This window comes from Bos indicus x Bos taurus, chromosome 1, assembly GCF_003369695.1.
Source record: "Bos indicus x Bos taurus breed Angus x Brahman F1 hybrid chromosome 1, Bos_hybrid_MaternalHap_v2.0, whole genome shotgun sequence".
NCBI classification, from domain to species: Eukaryota; Metazoa; Chordata; class Mammalia; order Artiodactyla; family Bovidae; genus Bos; species Bos indicus x Bos taurus.
In genome coordinates this window covers 78,461,949-78,484,215 of record NC_040076.1, presented here as the reverse complement: position 1 = coordinate 78,484,215, position 22,267 = coordinate 78,461,949, and the positions used below count along the sequence as shown (strand labels likewise).

General features: G+C 39.5%; 1 protein-coding gene across 7 annotated transcripts in view; it reads left to right on the top strand.

The window, feature by feature from the left end:
• Positions 1–22,267, top strand: part of LPP (LIM domain containing preferred translocation partner in lipoma) — a 745,809-nt gene that overhangs the window by 436,327 nt on the left and 287,215 nt on the right. For all 7 annotated transcript variants that reach the window (XM_027538411.1, XM_027538415.1, XM_027538413.1 and 4 more), the window contains one exon: positions 20,521–21,210. In XM_027538411.1, the coding sequence (XP_027394212.1) occupies positions 20,521–21,210 (690 nt within the window). The remainder of the gene's footprint in view (positions 1–20,520; positions 21,211–22,267) is intronic.

Sequence of the window (22,267 nt, the reverse complement as noted above, 5' to 3'; positions counted from 1 at the left end):
GATAACTCTCTTCAGACTGCCTTTCAAAGTTGGCCACATTTTAACTTCACCCCAACAGGCAAATTTCAGCAATGAGAAACCCCTGTAGGACTTGAGAGAAGGGATCGCATTCTTTTACATTTTTTGTCTCTTGATGGCTTCTTAGTAGCAATAATAGACTGGAATGGTTGGTTCTATTGTAGTAGTTGGTTGTAAACAAGAGCTGTTGAACGAAGCTCACCATATTTCCTCTTACCTACAGCTAAGAAATTTAAAATGCATAAAGTAATTCAGAGTCAGTTCAGTTCAGTTCGGTTCAGTCACTCAGTCGTGTCCGACTCTTTGTGACCCCATGAATCGCAGCACGCCAGGCCTACCTGTCCATCACCAACTCCCGGAGTTTACCCAGACTTCTGTCCATTGAGTTGGTGATGCCCTCAAGCCATCTCATCCTCATCATTCCCCTTCTCCTCCTGCCCCCAATCCCTTCCCAGCATCAGGGTCTTTTCCAATGAGTCAACTCTTCGCATGAGGTGGCCAAAGTATTGGAGTTTCAGCTTCAACATCAGTCCCTCCAATGAACACCCAGGACTGGTCTCCTTTAGGATGGACTGGTTGTATCTCCTTGCAGTCCAAGGGACTCTCAAGAGTCATTTCCAACACCACAGGTCAAAAGCATCAATTCTTCGGTGCTCAGCTTTCTTCACAATCCAACTCTCACATGCATACATGACCACTGGAAAAACCATAGCCTTGACTAGACAGACCTTTGTTGGCAAAGTAATGTCTCTGCTTTTGAATATGCTATCTAGATTGGTCGTAACTTTCCTTCCAAGGAGTAAGCGTCTTTTACTTTCATGGCTGCAATCACCATCTGCAGTGATTTTGGAGCCCAGAAAAATAAACTCTGACACTGTTTCCACTGTTTCCCCATCTATTTGCCATGAAGTGATGGGACCAGATGCCATGATCTTCGTTTTCTGAATGTTGAGCTTTAAGCCAACTTTTTCACTCTCCACTTTCACTTTCATCAAGAGGCTTTTTAGTTCCTCTTCACTTTCTGCCATAAGGGTGGTGTCATCTGCATATATGAGGTTGTTGATATTTCTCCCCACAATCTTGATTCCAGCCTGTGCTTCTTCCAGCCCAGCGTTTCTCATGATGTACTCTGCATAGAAGTTAGATAAGCAGGGTGACGACATACAGCCTTGACGTACTCCTTTTCCTATTTGGAACCAGTCTGTTGTTCCATGTCCAGTTCTAACTGTTGCTTCCTGACCTGCATATAGGTTTCTCAAGAGGCAGGTCAGGTGGTCTGGTATTCCCATCTCTTTCAGAATTTTCCACAGTTTATTGTGATCCACACATTCAAGGCTTTGGCATACTCAATAAAGCAGAAATAGATGTTTTTCTGGAACTCTCTTGCTTTTTCGATGATCCAGCGGATGTTGGCAATTTGATCTCTGGTTCCTCTGCCTTTTCTAAAACCAACTTGAACATCTGGAAGTGCACGGTTCATGTATTGCTGAAGCCTGGCTTTGAGAATTTTGAGCATTACTTTACTAACGTGTGAGATGAGTGCAGTTGTGCGGTAGTTTGAACATTCTTTGGCATTGCCTTTCTTTGGGACTGGAATGCAAACTGACCTTTTCCAGTCCTGTGGCCACTGCTGAGTTTTCCAAATTTGCTGGCATATTGAGTGCAGCACTTTCACAGCATTATCTTTCAGGATTTGAAATAGCTCAACTGGAATTCCATCACCTCCACTAGCTTTGTTCTTAGTGATGCTTTCTAAGGCCCACTTGACTTCACATTCCAGGATATCTGGCTCTAGGTGAGTGATCACACCATCATGATTATCTTGGTCATGAAGATATTTTTTCTACAGTTCTTCTGAATACTTTTTAAAAATTAGATTGAATTACACAGCCCTCTATCATGCTTAAATACTTCTTGGATAAATAATTACAGGTTTGGCTTCACAAAGCTGATGGGGAAAGTAAAATAGTCTGGCTGCTGCTTTTGCTAAGTTGCTTCAGTCATGTCCAACTCTGTGCGACCCCATAGATGGCAGCCCACCAGGCTCCACCATCCCTGGGATTTTCCAGGGAAGAACATTGGAGTGGGTTGCCATTTTCTTCTCCAAAAATAGTGTGGAGGGGTGATCATTTAGCCAACTACTGCTATGCTTGTTTTATTTCATTGAATATCTCTTTGTAGATTTTGTCAATAATGCTTTCTTAAAATGATTTCATTCACTGAATACATATGGAGTGTGTTTGCTGGACTCTAAGCATATCCCTTATGGCAGAAAGTGATGTAGAACTAAACAGCCTCTTGATGAAAGTGAAAGATGAGATTGAAAAAGTTGGCTTAAAGCTCAACATTCAGAAAACTAAATCATGGCATCTGGTCCCATCACTTCATGGCAAATAGATGGGGAAATAGTGGAAACAGTAAGAGACTTTAATTCTGGAGGCCCCAAAATCACTGCAGATGGTAACTGTAGCCATGAAATTAGAAGGTGCTTGCTCCTTGGAAGAAAAGTTATGACCAACCAGGACAGCATATTAAAAAGCAGAGACATTGCTTTGCCACCAAAGGCCCATCTAGTCAAAGCTGTGATTTTTCCAGTAGTCATGTATGGATGTGAGAGTTGGAGTATAAAGAAAGTTGAGCACCGAAGAATTGATGCTTTTGAACTGTGGTTTTGGAGAAGACTCTAAAGAGTCCCTTGGACTGCAAGGAGATCCAACCAGTCATCCTAAAGGAAATCAGTCTTGAATATTTATTGGAAGGACTAATGTTGAAGCTGAAACTCCAATACTTTGCCCACCTAATGCGAAAAACTGACTCATTTGAAAAGACCCTGATGCTGGGAAAGATTGAAGGTGGGAGGAGAAGGGGAAGACAGAGGATGAGATGGTTGGATGGCATCACCGACTCAACGGACATGAGTTTGAGTAAACTCTGAGAGTTGGTGATGAACACGGAGGCCTGATGTGGTGCAGTCCATGGGATCACAAAGAGTCAGAGATGGCTTCGCAACTGAACTGAAGTGAACTGAAGCATATAATGTTGAGCAAGAAAAAGTCCTTGCCTTTGTGAAGCTTAGAGGAGAAGAGAATATTAAAGACGTTAATTGAAGAACTTCTCTGGTGTCCAGTGGTTAAGACTCTGTGCTCCCAGTGCAGGGTACACACCCCGAAAGTAATTAATTAATTAAAAAATAAAAAAGATGGAATGAGAAAACCGTGGACAAGTGCTATCATTAAGCAAAGTACAGTGTTTTAAAAGGATACCACTGTTGGACACTTATCATGACATGGATACTCAGGTCTGGCTTTCTAGAGTGTCATTCATTTGAAACCTCAAGGATGAATACTGGTTAGGAGTTGGGAGGTGGGGCAGATTGGAAAGCATTCAAGTCAGGTAGCTGCAGAATGGCTGGAGCATCAAGTTTCAGGTGGAGGGAGTTGAGAGAGTAGATCAAGAAGCAAAGTGATGGCTCTATCAGGAAAAAAAAAAGAACTCCATCCTAAGAGCAATGAGACCCTTTGGGAGATTTAGTAAAAGAAGGCAATCAATTTAAATTTTAGGAATATTCTATTTGCAGCATAGAAAGTGTATTAGTGATCAGTAAGACATCATTTAAAAATACCTATATCATTTGAAATACTTATAACCTTAAAATTTACTGTAGACCATTATTTTGAATACCTGTTCGCTTGCTTACCAGCTGCATAACATTCCATCAGAACAATGCACCGTGATTTTCTCAACCATCTCCTAATAACTTATTTTTAAATATACAATCAGTGTTAAGTTACTGTCATTTTGATAGCTCTTCGTTGCCAGTTTACCCACCAGAGAAATGGTTTCAACTTCGAGTTGTACCAGTCATATAATTAAGCACGCACTAGCATATTCTCACAGAGATTGTGTTTTATTATTTCTTGACCTGTTAGTTCAACACCAGGCACTTTATGGTAAACTCCTGGCCTGACTGGAGAAAATCACATAGGCCCTTGAGGCAATGATTCGGTGTTACGAGGTCACTTTTAAGTAGACTGTCGTCTTGCCACATCCCTAGATTACAGAACACACTCAGATTGAATTAACCCTCACCACAATGCCGTTTTTTCCAGCGCTAATCACATGCATCCTAGGGACTAAGTGTTCTGTATTCTTTGGGTATTTATATAAATTGAAGCCTCAGAGACTGTCCAATATTAATGACATACCATCTCATTTGATGGTTATTGGGGGGAAAATTCCCTAAAATACTGGATTTCTAGGTGTTCATATGATGATATGTTAGTTTTATGAATGAATGAGTGCAGGGCCTCCCCTGGGTCATTGCTTCTCTGTTGAATAATTAGGGGTTAAGAAAGGAAGACTTCAGGCAGAATCTTGGTGCTCCCAATTGCCTAAATTTTATTTCTGGGAAAACAAGTTGACATACTGGCATCCATGTCTTCAATATCCAGGGAGCAGTTTGTCTTCAAAGTATCTTATACCCATTCAGAATTCCGTGAGAATTAATTAAGTGGAGAAGTTTCAAAGACAAAAGCTGATCTGGAGTAAAAACCATGGTGTACTGTTTTTGCAATTTCAGCCTCCTGAAGGTATTAAGAATAGCCCCTCTCTAGCTGTCAATACACGTTCTCAGAGCCAAAGCATTAAACTGTGAAATTAACAAGGGCTGATACAATGATGGAAGTAAGACATCTTTATGTCTCTCTGACAAGAACTCTTTGGAGGACTTGTCAGGCAGTGTGTGTGTGTGTGTGTGTGTGTGTGTGTGGTTTAAGAGTCTATCAATGAATGAAAATTATATTAGTAGTGTCCCTGTATTGGTAGCACTGTTTTGAACTCAGTGAACCTGATTAAAATCCTGTGATTTTAATTTCAAAAGTAATCTTTGAGATCATTTTAACCATTCACCAGTTTTCAGTTACCACACATGAGGTAATTTTTTCTTTAATGTAGAAAATACAGAAACTTACAAAGATGAAAATAAAAGCTTCTGTTAATTGCATCAGCTGATGCCATTTTAACCTTTTAAAAGTATTTTAAAATCATTTAACATTTTTTACTACGTCCCTTCCTTTTTTACTGTGCAAACACACACACAGAAGTTAGGATACTACAATATTTTTGATGTGTATTAAATTTTAAAATAATTTATTTATTTCATACATATTATTCAAAATCTATATTTTTATGTATATGTATGTGTAAATATATACACACATCAGAGGAAGATCTATATCTTTCACAATATATGATTGTGTTAGAAAAGTATATACTCTAAAATCATCGCCTTAAAATAACTGCTATTATCATTTTGGGAATAGATCCTTCTAGCTATGTGTGCGTGTGTCTATGTGTATGTGAGAGGTAGAGATAGATGTATATATTGATAAAACAGTGTTCCCTAATCTGTTTTTAAAATGAATAACTTTCTTTTTCTTTTTTTTCTTTTTTCTTTTCTTTTTCCTTGCCTCTTTCCCATCATTTTTTGTTTTTCTGCTCTAGTAATAGACACATAACAAAGTTCACCACCTTAATCATTGTAAGGATTCATTTAGGTGGCGTTAAGTATATTCACACAGTTGTGCAATCATAATCCATCTTTAGAACTTTTCTACTTTCCCAGACTGAAAATGCACATTCGTTAAATAATTACTTGACATGCCTCCTCTCCCCTCACCTCCTTGTTAACCACCGTTTGCTTTGTCTTCATGAATTTCATTACTTATCGTATATCATTGGATTCATACTGTATATATCCTCTTTAACTGGCTTATTTCATCTTAGCCTAATGTTTTCATGATTCATTCCTGTTTTAGCATGTTTCAGAATTTCTTTCTTGTTTTAAGCTGAATATCACAACATTTATGTTTATACTGCATTTTGTTTATTCATTCATCTGTCAGTGGACACTGGTTGCTCTCACATTTTTGGATATTATGAATAATTCTGCTATGAACATGAGTATATGGATACTTGATAAGAGTCCTTCCCTGTTGTGAGTTCTTTAGGGTAGGATATCCAGAAGTGGAGTTGCTGGATTATTGATATGTTTTGAAACATTTTAATAACACAATATTTAATTATAGGAATGTTCCATCATTTATTTAACCAGTCCCCAAGTACTGATTATTTAAGTTGCACATAATACGTTATTTTTATAAATTACATTGCCAAGAACATATCTTGAAAATGAAGGTTTAACCATCTATGATTATTTCTTTTGGTTAAATTCTTAAAAATGAAAGCTTGGCTTTTGTTAGGACTTCTGATACATATCACTAAATTAGCTCTCAAATTGCCCACAAGAAGTTTACAGAAACAAATATTACCTTCGTCCCTAAGTCTGAATTATATGAACATTGCCCTTTGAAGACAGTTGGGATAATGCCCTCCCATCACACATAGCCCCCAACTCCAGGTATAATTCCCTATTCTGCTTTAACCTAAATAGGTGGTTCTCAACTCCAGTTTCAACAGAAAATCATTTCTTCCTCCCCTTTTTAATTTCCAGATTTCACTCCCCAAGTAATAGGTCTAAGATAATTTGTATCTAAAAAGCTCTAAGAGAAAGACACTTTGTGTTTCTAGAGCACTCAGTGATTCTGTTTGCAGTTAGACTTGAAAAGTACTTCTGGATATATAGAAGCATATCATACATTGTGCTCTTAGTCTGTTGGATTGTTTTCTATCTCATGGGGTCATCTATCAAATGAAAAGTGTATGACTGGAATGAGCAAGGAATGCAACCATGGGTATTAAACCCTGAATAATGGAAGACAATCAGTGAGGGGACTCAAGATGCAAAATTAAGTCATTTTCTATATTAAGGGCTTGGAAAAAGTGGTAAGTAATTTTTCTTGAGCAAAAAAAAAAGTAGCAAAAAGAAAAAAAAAAGGATGCATGGCATTATAACTGAAATAGGTAAGCTAGGGTTTCTTTTTTTCTTTCCTTGCACTATGTAAACTCAGACACCAGGTCTGTCCATTCATTTATCCCATCATGGTTTATTAAGTACCTGCTTGGTGTGAAATTTAATGATAAGATCAAGCTCTTTTTGGCCAGTAAAACTCATTGCAAACATTCAGAATTTACTCTTGGTATCACTCAGTTTTGAATGTCCTTATGACTTCTTTTGTATAAGGATAGTATTAGAAGGAAAAGAGACATGAGCATAGTCCCCTCAAGTCTGTGTCTTAAGCAGTGAAGCTCCTTTTTTGGTGGTTGTTATAGAACGACTTTTATGTGAAGAATAAGATAGACTAGTCATTTAGAAAGGAGGATAAAATGACAGTATTCCTAGATCTTGTTTGTTGTTCAACTAGAGTCAATCTGGGGAAGTAGTGTGAATTTTCCAGTGTCACTCAGCTCTAAATAGTGGCAAAGCTGGGATTTTTTGATCCTGAATTTTACTGCAGGACCCTTCAATTTAATTGATCATCCTCTAGGGCACTATTTCTATCTGCCAGTATCCTTAACTGAGAATAGAAGTTGGAAAATGCACCTCCTGCAGTACAATTGGCCTGTAAAAATCCTTCATTTGGCTTCCTCGTGTTTGCCCCCCCCCCAAAAAAATGAGCATAGCTTTAAAGTCAGAAGAGGAACTCTGATCCATTTTCCACACAGCAGTAATCAACTGACACAGCGCAGCACAGCACAGCAGCTGCCTTGCACCACGGGCTCTTATTTTACACAGCTCATGTCCCTCAGTTGTTTCCCAGATAACAGTGCTAAGTATCACTTGCTGTCTGTTGCACCATTTACTTCATTAGTTTTCTTCTACACAGAAATATTTTTCTGAACCCACATAGACTGAGAAGGCCTCTATGTTTGTTTATGTGAATTTCTCATATGTGGTTTATTTTACTTTTTCTTTACCCAAGAATGATAGTAGTGTTTAGTTGCTCAGTTGTGTCCAACCCTTTGCAACCCTTCGAACTGTAGGCCGCCAGCCTTCTCCATAGGATTTTCCAGGCAAGAATATTAGAGTCGGTTGCCGTTTCCTTCTGCAGGGGATCTTCCTGACCCAGGGTTCGAATCCACGTCACTTATGTCTTCTGCATGGCAGGTGGATTCTTTACCCCATGAGTCATTGGGGAAGAGAGGTAGAATGGTTTTTAAAACTTCAAACTACAGAACAGAACTAGGCTGCCTGGGTTGAATCCTAGGTCTGCCATTTGCTAGCCGTTAACCTTGCATAAATACATGTTAAAGATACATATGCTTCAGTATCTTCATCTGGAAACTAAGGATAAGTAATAGATTCTGTCTCAAGGGTACCTGTGAGGAGTAAGTATAAACTGCATTGGATACAAAATGTTTACGCAAAGTAAATGCTTTATAAGTGTTTACTATTATTATATCTTTTAAAAAATACCAGTTGGTATTTTAGTTTGTTTTTCCTGCCACAAAGATATATGGACGAAATACATAGTTCCAAGTGACAGATGGCCATTAGGTTTTGTTCAAATAACTTTACACAACTGTTGTGAAAAGAAAATTGAAGCTGAAATATTTGTAACCCTATCTTCTAACAAATCAACCATCACTCTTTCCATAGTTTGTCTAGTCCTCACCCATATGGAAATACCATTCTGTGTAGCCTCAGTTGTATTGTACATATGATTGATTTCACATTCTGTGTTTTTCATTTAACATTTACATTTTCATTTAACATCTTAAGCATATTTTCATGTGTTTATAATATCTAGAACCAAATTTAAGGAAGGGGATTTGAGTTTTATGTTGCTGTGTATATGTCAGACTTTAGCTTTTATATATTTTCCCTGTTACCTTAGAAAGTTTTCGTTCCAAATAGAAGTCATTTTTGCTCACTACAAACATTTTTGTAAAAAATTTGAATGAAGAATTATTTAGTGCAGCAACTTTGATTCCCTTTGTCTTCTTGTGGCTTTAGCAACTAGCTCAGTGCCTAACATAGCAGAATTTCAGTAAATTTTTGTTGAATAGATACTTTGGATTATTTAGATTTTATGGGATTGGGATATTATAGTTATTTGATAGTTAATTCAAAATATGTTTCCTTTCAATGTGTGTTAAAGATTATTTTTAAATGTTTTAGTTTCTTTCTTTTCATGGTACAGTTATTTAAAATTTGCCACTTGACTCTTTCTGTAGGGGATTTGAGTGAGTATCAAGTAAAACTTACATATATAATCTGACCATTAAAATGAAAATAAGCACTTCAGATGCTTCTTTGAAAGATAGTAGTAATTAATAAATTCCAAGAGTAAAGTCCTTAAATTATTTAGAGGGAGGAAGAGACTAATGAGGTTACTGTAATTAAGCATGCATTAAACATATGAGACTTCCTTGATTGTCAAGTAATGAAATGAGATACCTTATATTTTGCCTTTTTTTTTTTTTTTGCAATCTGACAAGAGAAATGCATTTTTCTTGGGAGACCATTATTCATTTATTCAAATATTTGTTAAATGCCTATTATATGCTATTTGAAAAAAGACAGTGAAAAGCAGCAGTAAAAAGGGGACTGTCTCTAACCCTATGAAAAGAGACGTACACAAGCGTGATACGTGCAGAAGAGGAGAGATAGAGTGCTCATTGTGCCAGAGGATTTGGGCAATGTTTCACTGAGGAAACTGACACTCAGGCTGAGACTTCAAGGGTTCTTAGAAATTAGCTCAATATAGAATCCAGAGAGAGGTGGGGAAGCACAGAGATATAATCCATGAGATGGCAGACAGTCTGGCACGTCAACTATGAAAGGAAGTCAGTGTCAGAGAGTGACATGACGTTGACCTCTCAAGGAGAGGCAGAAGAGAGAGACTGGGTCCCAATCACTCCACTAAAGCACTGAAGACTTTTCAGCAGGAAAGTAATGTGATTAGATATGCATTTGGGAGAAATCACTCTTCCTATACCCTCTTACGGGCTTCTCTCATAGCTCAATTGGTAAAGAATCTGCCTGCAATTCAGGAGACCCGGGCTTGATTTCTGGGTTGGAAAGATCCCCCTGGAGAAGGAAATGTCAATCCATTCCAGTGTTCTTGCCTGGAGAATCCTATGGACAGAGGAGCCTGGCAGGCTATAGTCTATGGGGTTGCAATCAGTCGGACGCGACTAAACCACCAAACCACCATACCCTCTTACAGGTGACGCTAGTGGTTAAGAATCTGCCTGCCAATGAAGGAGATGCCAGAAATGAGAGTCTGATCCCTGAGTCAGGAAGGTCCTCTGGAGTAAGGAAATGGCAACCCACTCCAGTATTCTTGCCTGGAAAATTCCAGCACATTCCAGCACTATGGTGGGCCATAGTCCATAAAGTCACACGAACATAACTGAGCATGCACATCCCACCATTCTTACTTAACTCTTCCTACAGAATGAAGGATTCATTAAAGGGGAACAAGCATAGACACTGGGAGACCAGAGTGAGTGCTGTTGGATAAGTCCTTGTGGAGAGGTGGTGTAGTGTCTTGGAGTTGGCTTACAATAGAGGAAATGGTGTAATGCAGATGTTGCCTCTTTAAGGAATAAGATCACCAGGATTTGATGCTTGAATGGGATGTGAGGGAGAGGGTCAAGAATGACTTCTAGTGTTCTCATTTGAAAAACACCAGAATGGACAAGAAAACCAAATGAAAGGCATGAAAAGCAGATTGAAGGAAGATGCTGAAACAGTTTTTAACATCTTGAGGCTGAAGAGTGTCTGAGACATCCAAGTAAACGCATGAAATAGACAGTTGAATATTTGGACCTGGTATTTCAAGTATAGATGGGTTCTGCAGATAGAAATTCAGGAGAGTGTTCATACAGAGAAGGTATTTCAAGTTGTGGGCATAGTTCTGGAGAGATTTAATAGAGAGAGAGGAGAAGAGGTCCTGTGTCAGATAAAAAGGATCATTATTCAGGGGCCATTGGGCAACATGTTGACTCAAGTTGTCAGTAGCACTTTTATAAAAATATTGGAAAAGTACTTCTGGCAGAAAGCTATAAAGAGGCTGGGTCCTTGCTACCACTGTTGAATAGACATGGTGGTTCTTGACTGCCCTTTCTATTACAGAAGACAAATTTCTACCTATGACCATGATAATTTGATTTTTCCCTGGTGGCTCAGATGGTAAAGAATCTGCCTGAATGTGAGAGACCCAGGTTCAATCCTTGAGTCAGGAAGATCCCCTGAAGAAGAGAATGGCAAGCCACTCCAGTATTCTTACCTGGAGAATCCCATGTACAGAAAAGCCTGGCAGGCTATTTTTTATGGGGTCACAAAAAGTCGGACACTACTGAGCGACTAACACTTTCACTTTCAGCTTGCAGTTTGACTTCTTCCCAACTTATGAAAAAAGCAAGTCAGTTATTAAAACACTGTAAGGTAATTGCTTTAATGGAGGTCTATACAAAGCCCATTGTGGCTATGACTAAAGTACTGTAGAAATCCTTCTAGGTGATTTTCATTTTTCTATTAAGCATTTTGTGAATATCATCAACATGTTAATCTCTGTGAGCTATTGGGAAGAGGATAGTATTTTAGGATGTCTCCCTGTTCCCCAGCAGTTTATAATATGGTACAGGGGTGAATACATAGTAACTGTTGAATGAAGGTCTCTAGACTTCTGGAAAGACATTACAGAAGAGGCATCATTGGAGTGGAATGCCATTGCCTTCTCCTGAAGAATTAGTAGCAACTGCCAAACAGAAGATGGCTGTGTCTGAGCAACAAAGGAGATACATAGTGGAGAGTTATAAAGAACAAGTCATAGATGGTAGAAGGAGGTCCTGGCTAACAGATATGAGTAGACACATGAGTGTATGGTCTATTCTTATCTCTACATAAGCCTAATATTGGATGTATACTGTGAGTGATGGTGGAAATAGGGAGGTGGCTGGACAGGAAGGCAAGGGCTAGATTGCAGAGTCCTTATAAAGTGTATTTAAAAAGGTAGAGAGAATAATAAAAAGTTCAACACAAGGCAGAGTCATTTGCAAATGAGTCAGGATCAAGTATTCACATTAGACGTAATATCACTGTGACAGTACCAAGGAGATATGGGAGAGAAATAACATTAGGTCATGACTATAAGGAGCTCTGAAAAGTGATGATGAAAGCCAGAACTGGGAGAGAGAAAGTGAGACTAGGGTAAAGTACAGGGATGCCAGAGATATTAAGGGCTTATGTAGAAGACGTACCCCTCGTCCAAGGTAAGGAGCAGCGCTGCGCTTTGCTGGAGCAGCGTGAAGAGATACCCCACGTCCAAGGTAAGAGAAACCCAAGGAAGACGGTAGGTGTTGCAAGAGGGCATCAGAGGGCAGAGACACTGAAACCATAATCACAGAAAACTAGTCAATCTAATCACACGGACCACAGCCTTGTCTAACTCAATGAAACTAAGCCATGCCCTGTGGGGCCACCCAAGACAGGTGGGTCATGGTGGAGAGGTCTGACAGAATGTGGTCCACTGGAGATGGGAACGGCAAACCACTTCAGTATTCTTGCCTTGAGAACCCCATGAGCAGTATGAAAAGGCAAAATGATAGGATACTGAAAGAGAAACTCCCCAGGTCGGTAGATGCCCAATATGCTACTGGAGATCAGTGGAGAAATAACTCCAGAAAGAATGAAGGGAGGGAGCCAAAGCAAAAACAATACCCAGCTGTGGATGTGACTGGTGATAGAAGCAAGGTCCAATGCTGTAAAGAGCAATATTGCATAGAAACCTGGAATATTAGGTCCATAAATCAAGGCAAATTGGAAGTGGTCAAACAGGAGATGGCAAGAGTGAACATTGACATTCTAGGAATCAGTGAACTAAAATGGACTGGAATGGGTGAATTTAACTCAGATGACCATTATATCTACTACCATGGACAGGAATCCCCTAGAAGAAACGGAGTAGTCATCATGGTCAACAAAAGAGTCTGAAATGCAGTACTTGGATGCAATCTCAAAAATGGCAAAATGATCTCTGTTCGTTGCCAAGGCAAACCATTCAATATCACAGTAATCCAAGTTTATGCCCCAGCCAGTAATGCTGAAGAAGCTGAAGTTGAATGATTCTATGAAGACCTACAAGGTCTTTTAGAAGTAACACCCAAAAAAGATATCCTTTTCATTATAGGGGACTGGAATGCAAAAGTAGGAAGTCAAGAAACACCTGGAGTAACAGGAAATTTGGCCTTGGAATACGGAATGAAGCACGGCAAAGGCTAATAGAATTTTGCCAAGAGAATACATAGGTCATAGCAAACACCCTCTTCCAACAACACAGGAGAAGACTACACATGGACATCACCAGATGGTCAACACCAAAATCAGATTGATTATATTCTTTGCAGCCAAAGATGGAGAAGCTCTATACAGTCAACAAAAACAAGACCGGGAGCTGACTGTGGCTCAGATCATGAACTCCTTATTGCCAAATTCAGACTTAAATTGAAGAAAGTAGGGAAAACCACTGGACCATTCAGGTATGACCTAAATTAAATCCCTTATGATTATACAGTGGAAGTGAGAAATAGATTTAAGGGACTAGATCTGATAGATAGAGTGCCTGATGAACTATGGATTGAGGTTCGTGACACTGTACAGGAGAACAGGGATCAAGACCATCCCTATGGAAAAGAAGTGCAAAAAAGCAAAATAGCTTTCTGGGGAGGCCTTACAAATAGCTGTGAAAAGAAGAGAAGCAAAAAGCAAAGGAGAAAAGGAAAGATATAAGCATCTCAATGCAGAGTTCCAAAAAATAGCAAGAAGAGATAGAAAGCCTTCCTCAGCGATCACTGCAAAGATATAGAGGAAAACAACAGAACGGGAAAGACTAGAGATCTCTTCAAGAAAATTAGAGATACCAAAGGAACATTTCATGCAAAGATGGGCTCGATAAAGGACAGAAATGGTATGGACCTAACAGAAGCAGAAGATATTAAGAAGAGGTGGCAAGAATACATAGAAGAACTGTACAAAAAAGATCTTCATGACCAAGATAATCACAATGGTGTGATCATTCACCTAGAGCCAGATATCCTGGAATGTGAAGTCAAGTGAGCTTTAGAGAGCATCACTACAAACAAAGCTAGTGGAGGTGATGGAATTCCAGTTGAGCTATTTCAAATCCTGAAAGATGATGCTGTGAAAGTGCTGCACTCAATATGCCAGCAAATTTGGAAAACTTAGCAGGGGGCACAGGACTGGAAAAGGTCAGTTTTCATTCCAATCCCAAAGAAGGCAATGCCAAAGAATGCTCAAACTACCGCACAATTGCACTCATCTCACACACTAGTAAAGTAATACTCAAAATTCTCAAAGCCAGGCTTCAGCAGTACATGAACTGTGAACTTCCAGATGTTCAAGCTGGTTTTAGAAAAGGCAGAGGATCCAGAGATCAAATTGCCAACATCCACTGGATCATCGAAAAAGCAAGAGAGTTCCAGAAAAACATCTGTTTCTGCTTTATTGACTATGCCAAAGCCTTGAATATATGGATCACAATAAACTGTGGAAAATTCTGAAAGAGATGGAAATACCAGACCACCTGACCTGCCTCTTGAGAAACCTATATGCAGGTCAGGAAGCAACAGTTAGAACTGGACATGGAACAACAGACTGGTTCCAAATAGGAAAAGGAGTCCATCAAGGCTGTATATTGTCCCCCTGCTTATTAACTTCTATGCAGAGTACATCATGAGAAACGCTGGGCTGGAAGAAGCACAAGCTGGAATCAAGATTGCCGTGAGAAATATCAATAACCTCAGATATGTAGATGACACCATCCTTATGGCAGAAAGTGAAGAAGAGATAAAAAGCCTCTTGATGAAAGTGGAAGAGGAGAGTGAAAAAGTTGGCTTAAAGCTCAACATTCAGAAAACAAAGATCATGGCATCTGGTCCCATCACTTCATGGCAAATAGATGGGGAAACAGTGGAAACAGTGTCAGACTTTATTTTTCTGGCCTACAGGATCACTGCGGATGATGATTGCAGCCATGAAATTAAAAGACGCTTACTCTTTGGAAGGAAAGTTATGACCAACCTAGATAGCATATTCAAAAGCAGAGACATTACTTTGCCAACAAAGGTCTGTCTAGTCTAGGCTATGGTTTTTCCAGTAGTCATGTATGGATCTGAAAGTTGGACTATGAAGAAAGCTGAGTGCCGAAGAATTGATGCTTTTGAACTGTGGTGTTGGAGAAGACTCTTGAGAGTCCCTTGGACTGCAAGGAGATCCAACCAGTGTATCCTAAAGGAGATCAGCCCTGGGTGTTCTTTGGAAGGAATGATGCTAAAGCTGAAACTCCAATACTTTGGCCACCTCATGCGAAGAGTTGACTAATGGGAAAAGACCTTGATTCTGGGAGGGATTGGGGGCAGGAGCAGAAGGGGATAACAGAGGATAAGATGGCTAGATGGCATCACCGATACGATGGACGTGAGTTGAATGAGCTCCCAGGGTTGGTGATGGACAGGGAGGCCTGGCATGCTGCAATGCTTGGGTCGCAAAGAGTCAGACATGACTGAGCAACTGAACTGAACTGAACTGAACTATGTAGAAGACATGGTAGTAGATTAGATTGGAAGCGTGTGTGCACATGTACACATGCGGGGGTGTGTTTAGGGAATGGGTGGGTCATGGGTGAGAAGGGTAGAGGAATGTTAGTTGTTATTCCACTTTGGGCATAAAGGAAGTTGAGGGCTTGCTCCCAAAGTGGGCACGAGATGTGCACTTATAGCCCCTTGTCTGTTCTTGTTTCTTGGCCACAGCCAGTTCTTTCTGGTAGTGGAGACATCCATTCAACAGTTGTTGATTATTTATCAGTCCTTCCTCAAGACTGCAAACTCCTGGGGGACAGGTAGACATGCCCTCTTCATCCTGGAATACTACTCTCCTTCCATTAGCCTGTCAAGCTTTCCATGTTGAAGAAGCCTAGAGAATGATTGATCGACAAACAACCATATTAAAAGACTGCTACAGAGATTCGAGTCTCAGGGAAAAAATATATATGTATGTGTATATGTGTGTGTGTGTGTCATCTTTAAAATGTGCATGATTTTCAAAATTAAAATGTTAAATCATGATAAAACTTCAAGAATTCCTGCAAAAAAAGAAAAAGAAATGAAATGCCAAAAATAAATATTTGGAAATGTCTAATCCAGTAAGTAGAAAAGATTCGCTATGTATTTAATTGAATATGTGGGCCAGGAAAGTGTTGCCATAGCTCTCTTTTACCATGAAGAACATAAATAAATATGCTTTAAAATGATTCCTGTTCTTTACCCCCTTCCACCTCCAATGAGGTAAAGAATTTTAAATTGCAAATGAAAAAAAATTATAGCTAAATGTGCTATTTTCACACACGTAACTATGAGATAGAAAACACTCAGAAACATGCCGGCACATACACAGCAGAATTTATAATATAGTTTTGAGAATCCTTCTCATCTAGTGAGCTGTTTCCTAGAAGAATGCAGTGGCTCCTGAAATTGCGCCCTGATGCCTTCCTTCAAAGACGTTAGGAATCTTTAAGCCAGTGTGTGTGTGTGCACATGTGTGCATGTTCACCAAGAAAGAAAAAGAGAAATTGGTTGAAAAAAGTTGCTTCTAAGGATTAGGATTAATTCTTTGTTGTTTACTTTATAAATATGACTGGTTTTCATCTTCAAAGTATGTGACTGTTTGGGGGCAGACTCCTTTCCAGCTGCGGTGTAGAGTATGCCTGCCGTTAACCCAGTTGCTCTGTCACTGTCTCCATTTATAGTTGGGTTTGTAAAGTGTTTAAAATAGGAACTCTGGGTTTCTGCTGATCTTGAGTCATCAAAGAAAAGAAAAGCTTTATTCGTTCTTATATTCAATTCCATTCATGCAGACATTTTTTTAAGATTGACATGGTTGACTAAAAAAATCTAACTTTATATGTTTTTAGGTTCAAACTGAATCTTCTGTACTCTCTTCTTCAGAATATCAGGATCTTACTGAGTATTTATCTTGGAGTTTTTTCATGAAACAAAGTGAAAGTGAAGTCGCTCAGTCGTGTCCGACTCTTTGCCACCCCGTGGACTGTAGCCTACAAGGCTCCTCTGTCCATGGGATTCTCCAGGCAAGAATACTGGAGTGGGTTGCCATTTCCTTCTCCAGGGGATCTTCCCAACCCAGGGATCGAATCCAGGGATCGAACCCGGGTCTCCCTCATTGCAAGCAGACTCTTTAACCTCTGAGCCACCAGGGAAGCCTGTTTTTTCATGATATGTATTTTAACAAATTGCTTAATGTGGAAATAACATCTTCTATTGGGTACTATTGGGAGGACCTTCCTAGAGAGGGAAATGCTACTCCACCAAGACAAGAACTTTCACGTTACTTAAATTACAAAAGGAAATGGCAAGTTGGCCCTATGAGAGGCTATCTAAAAAGGGGGAAAAAAGATAACTCTATTCAACAGTTTCTTATAACTTAACAGAAAACTAAATCTAAAATTACAAAATCCCTGGGAAACTACAACTGAGACAAATCACTAATGATAGGAAAAGATAGCTGTCACAGTCTGAACCCAATAAAAATGATAGCACACAGAAACCAGCCCCTTCCAAGGAACTGATTTATAAATGTCCTGTGTATATAGGTCTATTGGGGTATAGAGAAGCCATTAGGGATGAAATGATAATCTGGGGCTAGCAGAGTCAGAACTGTCTTCCTGTACATTTAAGAGGACCAACGTGCAGGGGAGCAGTTGATTGTGAATAGGAGAAGAGTGTGTTGTAAAAGACAGATCCTCGAAAGGACCAGTGACCCTCCACGGTTGATAGCTAGGGACATCACAATCAGGTTGCTGGAAGAAATGTGACTCAAGAGTTTTTTATTTTATTTTTTATTTATTTATTTTATTTTTTTCCCTTTTTTTAAATTTTATTTATTTTTTTATTAATTTTTTAAAAATTTTATTTTTAAACTTTACATAATTGTATTAGTTTTGCCAAATATCAAAATGAATCCACCACAGGTATACATGTGTTCCCCATCCTGTACCTTCCTCCCTCCTCCCTCCCCATACCATCCCTCTGGGTCGTCCCAGTGCACTAGCCCCAAGTATCCAGTATCGTGCATCGAATCTGGACTGGCATCTCGTTTCATACATGATATTTTACATGTTTCAATGCCATTCTCCCAAATCTTCCCACCCTCTCCCTCTCCCACAGAGTCCATAAGACTGTTCTATAACTTAACAATAATGTATTGGTTTTGCCATATATCAAAGTGAATCCACCACAGGTATACATGTGTTCCCCATCCTGAACCCTCCTCCCTCCTCCCTCCCCATACCATCCCTCTGGGTCGTCCCAGTGCGCCAGCCCCAAGCATCCAGTATCGTGCATCGAACCTGGACTGGCGACTCATTTCGTATATGATGCTGGGCATACACACTCAAGAGGTTTTAGTATCTGTCGACAGGGGCACTGTTGTCCTCTTTGGTTTAACACTGATGTGTTTTCACCTTCTACCTGCTCAATGAAAATAGCATCCCCTAGTCACTGTGACAATAAAAGGCATTGCCACACATTTCTAATCTCTCCCTGGTCCCTAGGTGACTCCCTCTCCAGCTGAGAACCACTATACGTAATTACATGTCCCTGGGATTGTTTTAATGTTTATCTCTGGCTGAGATCACCATAAAGCTATCCTCAAAAAGCCATATATCTAAACAGATCTACTTGGATATTATGGCGAGAATAGGATAACTGTACCATGTCCAGCCCCACAGCCACATCCCAGGAGGGAAGGAGGAAAGGGGAACACTAGGAAGGGATGATGCTATGTCAGGAGAGCTCTAGTTTTTCCAGAAATGCTTTGCATACATCTCATTGGCCTGAGCTGCATCATATGGCAACTCCTGCATGCAAAGTAATCTAGGGAAGTGTGAGCATATTGCTGCTCTTAATAAAACTGAAATCTTTTGAGTAATGAAGAAGGGGAGTGTGTATGAGAAAGCAGTTAGCAGCACCTGCACCCCTGCCATGTATATCTCTCTAATGGCTTGGTGTGAGTAAATGACACTAGAATAATATGGTCTTATATTGTTTTTTGTTATACATATTGGAATTTATTTGGAAATTAATGAACAACCAAAATAGGGTGTAGTTATTCATTTCTTGTATTAACAAATCTAATCATAGTAGGGAAGAGCAAAATTAAAACATTGTTACTGGCATGTTTACAGATCCCTAATAGATCAGTGCCTCAGGATGAATGTTTGAATTTCCAGCCTTTACTTATTCCCAGACTAACCAAGACATCTCACAGTTAAGCAAAAGGTCTCTTAATCTTTGTGCTCTTGGGTCCTTTTTAGGATATTCAGCAAGTATTTTTGAATTGAACAAATGAATGCAATAGAAATAGAAGACATAAGGGCAGAGAAGGCTGCTTTTGTGTTATCTTTAGTAAATCACTGTTAACAGGAATCTTTGATCCTAAACTTAGTATTTCTTTGATTGTGCCAGGGGTGTATGTTTATTCCTCTCAATGCTTCTCATTTTTACTTTCGTTCCCTCTGTTTAGCCCTTCCCCTCTCTTTTTCTAGTATTGCACTTTATGGTGATCAAGTCTTTGGGCAGTTTGTTTGAGATCACATTGTTCAATTTATTTTGTCTTGGCTCTGATATTTCAGTATATATTTTAAAAAGTCATTACCAAGTCCACTGTCATAATTTTTTTTTCCTCTATTTTTTAAAAAAGAGCTTTCTGTCTTACATTTTGATTTGGGGGTATTCTTTGTATGTGGTGTAAAGTAAGGGTCCAGCTTCATTCTTTTGCATGTTGATGCCTGGTATTCCCAGCACCACTTATTATAAAAACTATCCTTTCCCCATCAAATGATCTTGGCACCCAAGTCAAAAATCAAGTGACCGTGTATGTAAGGGTTCATTTCTAGGTTATCTGCTCTATCTCATTGGTCTATGTTTGTCTTTATGCCAGGAGAACATTGTTTGCTTATTATAATTTTGTAATTTTGAAATTGCATGTGGGAACTTCAATCTTCTTTTAAGGTTGTTTTGGCTATTCAGTCTCTTGAGATTCCATTTTTCAGAAAAGTTCAGTCGGAATTTTTACAGGGATTACATTAAATCTGTAGATTCCTATGGATAGTATTAACGTATTTACAATATTATCTTTCAATCCATGAAGATTGCGTGTCTTTCCATTGAGTTGTGTCTTCTTTAATTTATCAGCAGTATTTTGTACTTTTCAGTGTGTAATTCTTTCACCTCTTTGGTTAAGTTTTTTTTTCTTTCTTTCTGATGTTATTATAAGTGGAATTGTTTCCTTAGTTTCTTTTCTGGATTGTTCATTGCACAGAAGCACAGTTGATTTTTGTGTTAGTCTGTGAACTCTTAGATGGCAGGAGCCATGCCTTCTTTTTGTTTTGCAGAGTTAATACAAAAATATAATAACATTTATTAATATTTGTTTATGTATATTTATTTTACATTAGCAGTAATATTTGTCTTTTTTTTTTCCTTTTCTCTCTCCTGCTTTAGGGTACTACTAGTTCAACAGCTTCTCCTCCAGTCTCCACCCCTGTCACAGGACATAAGAGAATGGTCATACCAAACCAACCCCCTCTGACAGCAACTAAGAAGTCTACAATGAAGCCACAGCCTGCACCCCAGGCTGGACCAATCCCTGTGGCACCAATTGGAACACTAAAACCCCAGCCTCAGCCTGTCCCAGCTTCTTACACTACAGCATCCACCCCTTCAAGACCTACCTTCAATGTGCAGGTGAAGTCAGCCCAGCCCAGCTCCCATTACATGGCTGCTCCTTCACCAGGACAATTTTATGGTTCAGGGCCAGGGGCCCAAGGTTATAACACTCAACCAGTTCCTATGTCTGGCCAAGGTCCACCTCCTTCTACACGGGGAGGCATGGATTATGCATATGTTCCACCACCAGGACTTCAGCCTGAGCCTGGGTATGGGTATGCTCCCAACCAAGGACGCTATTATGAACCCTATTGCACAGTGGGGCCTGGCTATGGGGGCAAAAATGACTCTGATCCTTCCTATGGTCAACAAGGCCATCCAAATACCTGGAAACGGGAACAAGGGTATACTCCTTCTGGCCCTGGGAACCAGAACCCTGCTGGGATGTATCCAGTTGCTGGTCCCAAGAAGACCTATATCACAGATCCTGTTCCAGCGCCCTGTGTACCACCACTGCAACCAAAGGTAGGAAACTTATTAACATAGTGGTGGGAATAAAAGGGTACCTATCTTGGCCTGCCTTCCCCAGAAAGCAGATCCTAAGGCAAAAGTGTTAATATATGTGCTACTTTTATTTCATTAAAAAGTACAGTCTGAAGGAAGTACTTGGATAGAGGCAAGAAAATGGGGAGATCCTACTTGGAAATATGGGAAAGTGTTATCAATATGAAATCTGTTAAGTATCAAGTACAACTAATTGTTCAGTTTTGAAGGACCAGCTTCCAAAAGACCATATGAACCATAGCAGCTCAGGATAATCTCTTCCATGGGAAAGAAGGAAAAATAATTTATTTTCCCACTCTTGTTTCCTGTTGATCAAAGCCTTCTACCGTGGGTTAGAGACTTCCTCACACTTAGATGTTGCATTTACTTGGTCACTAAATAGATCTGAAGCATCTGATGTCTTAGCAGGGGTAGGGAATCCCTAGGTGTGGAGGTGAGAGGTGCTCAGGGCAACCCAAGATGAACTGCTGTCAGATTGGGCTCTTGTGAAGGTGGTCACAACCCAGGCAAAGTTGGTGCCACAGTGACTGCTAGGGAAGAACAAGTGGATAAGGGCCCAGGAGACAGCTGAGGCTAAGGTAATACAGATACCTTATCTAATTTTCTTTGGGAGGGGGCTGGAGTACAGTGGCCCTTGTTTATCTACATCAGTGATCCTCCAGGAAAAAATATTACTCTCCAACCTTTAATTCTATTAGGCAACTTAAAAAAATTTCTTTATGACAGTTCTCTTATTTATTGTTTGATTTAATTTCAAGCTTGTATTAGTTTTACGTCAACATGTTTAGTTATGAACTTCTTATGAATAGGCAACATACAATACTATACACACCTACTCACCTACAGCTTGGGTTTTTCTTGACTGCTGGAACCAACATGATCATGTTTCCTCTCACCTTGAAAAGAGGAACCAAGGAGAGTTACTTGGAAGGAGTGAGATGGAGAAACAAATCTAGTTTCCAGCCATTGTGTTAAAACCAAGCTTTCCCTTCCCTTTAGTCAGAACCATGAGAAATCA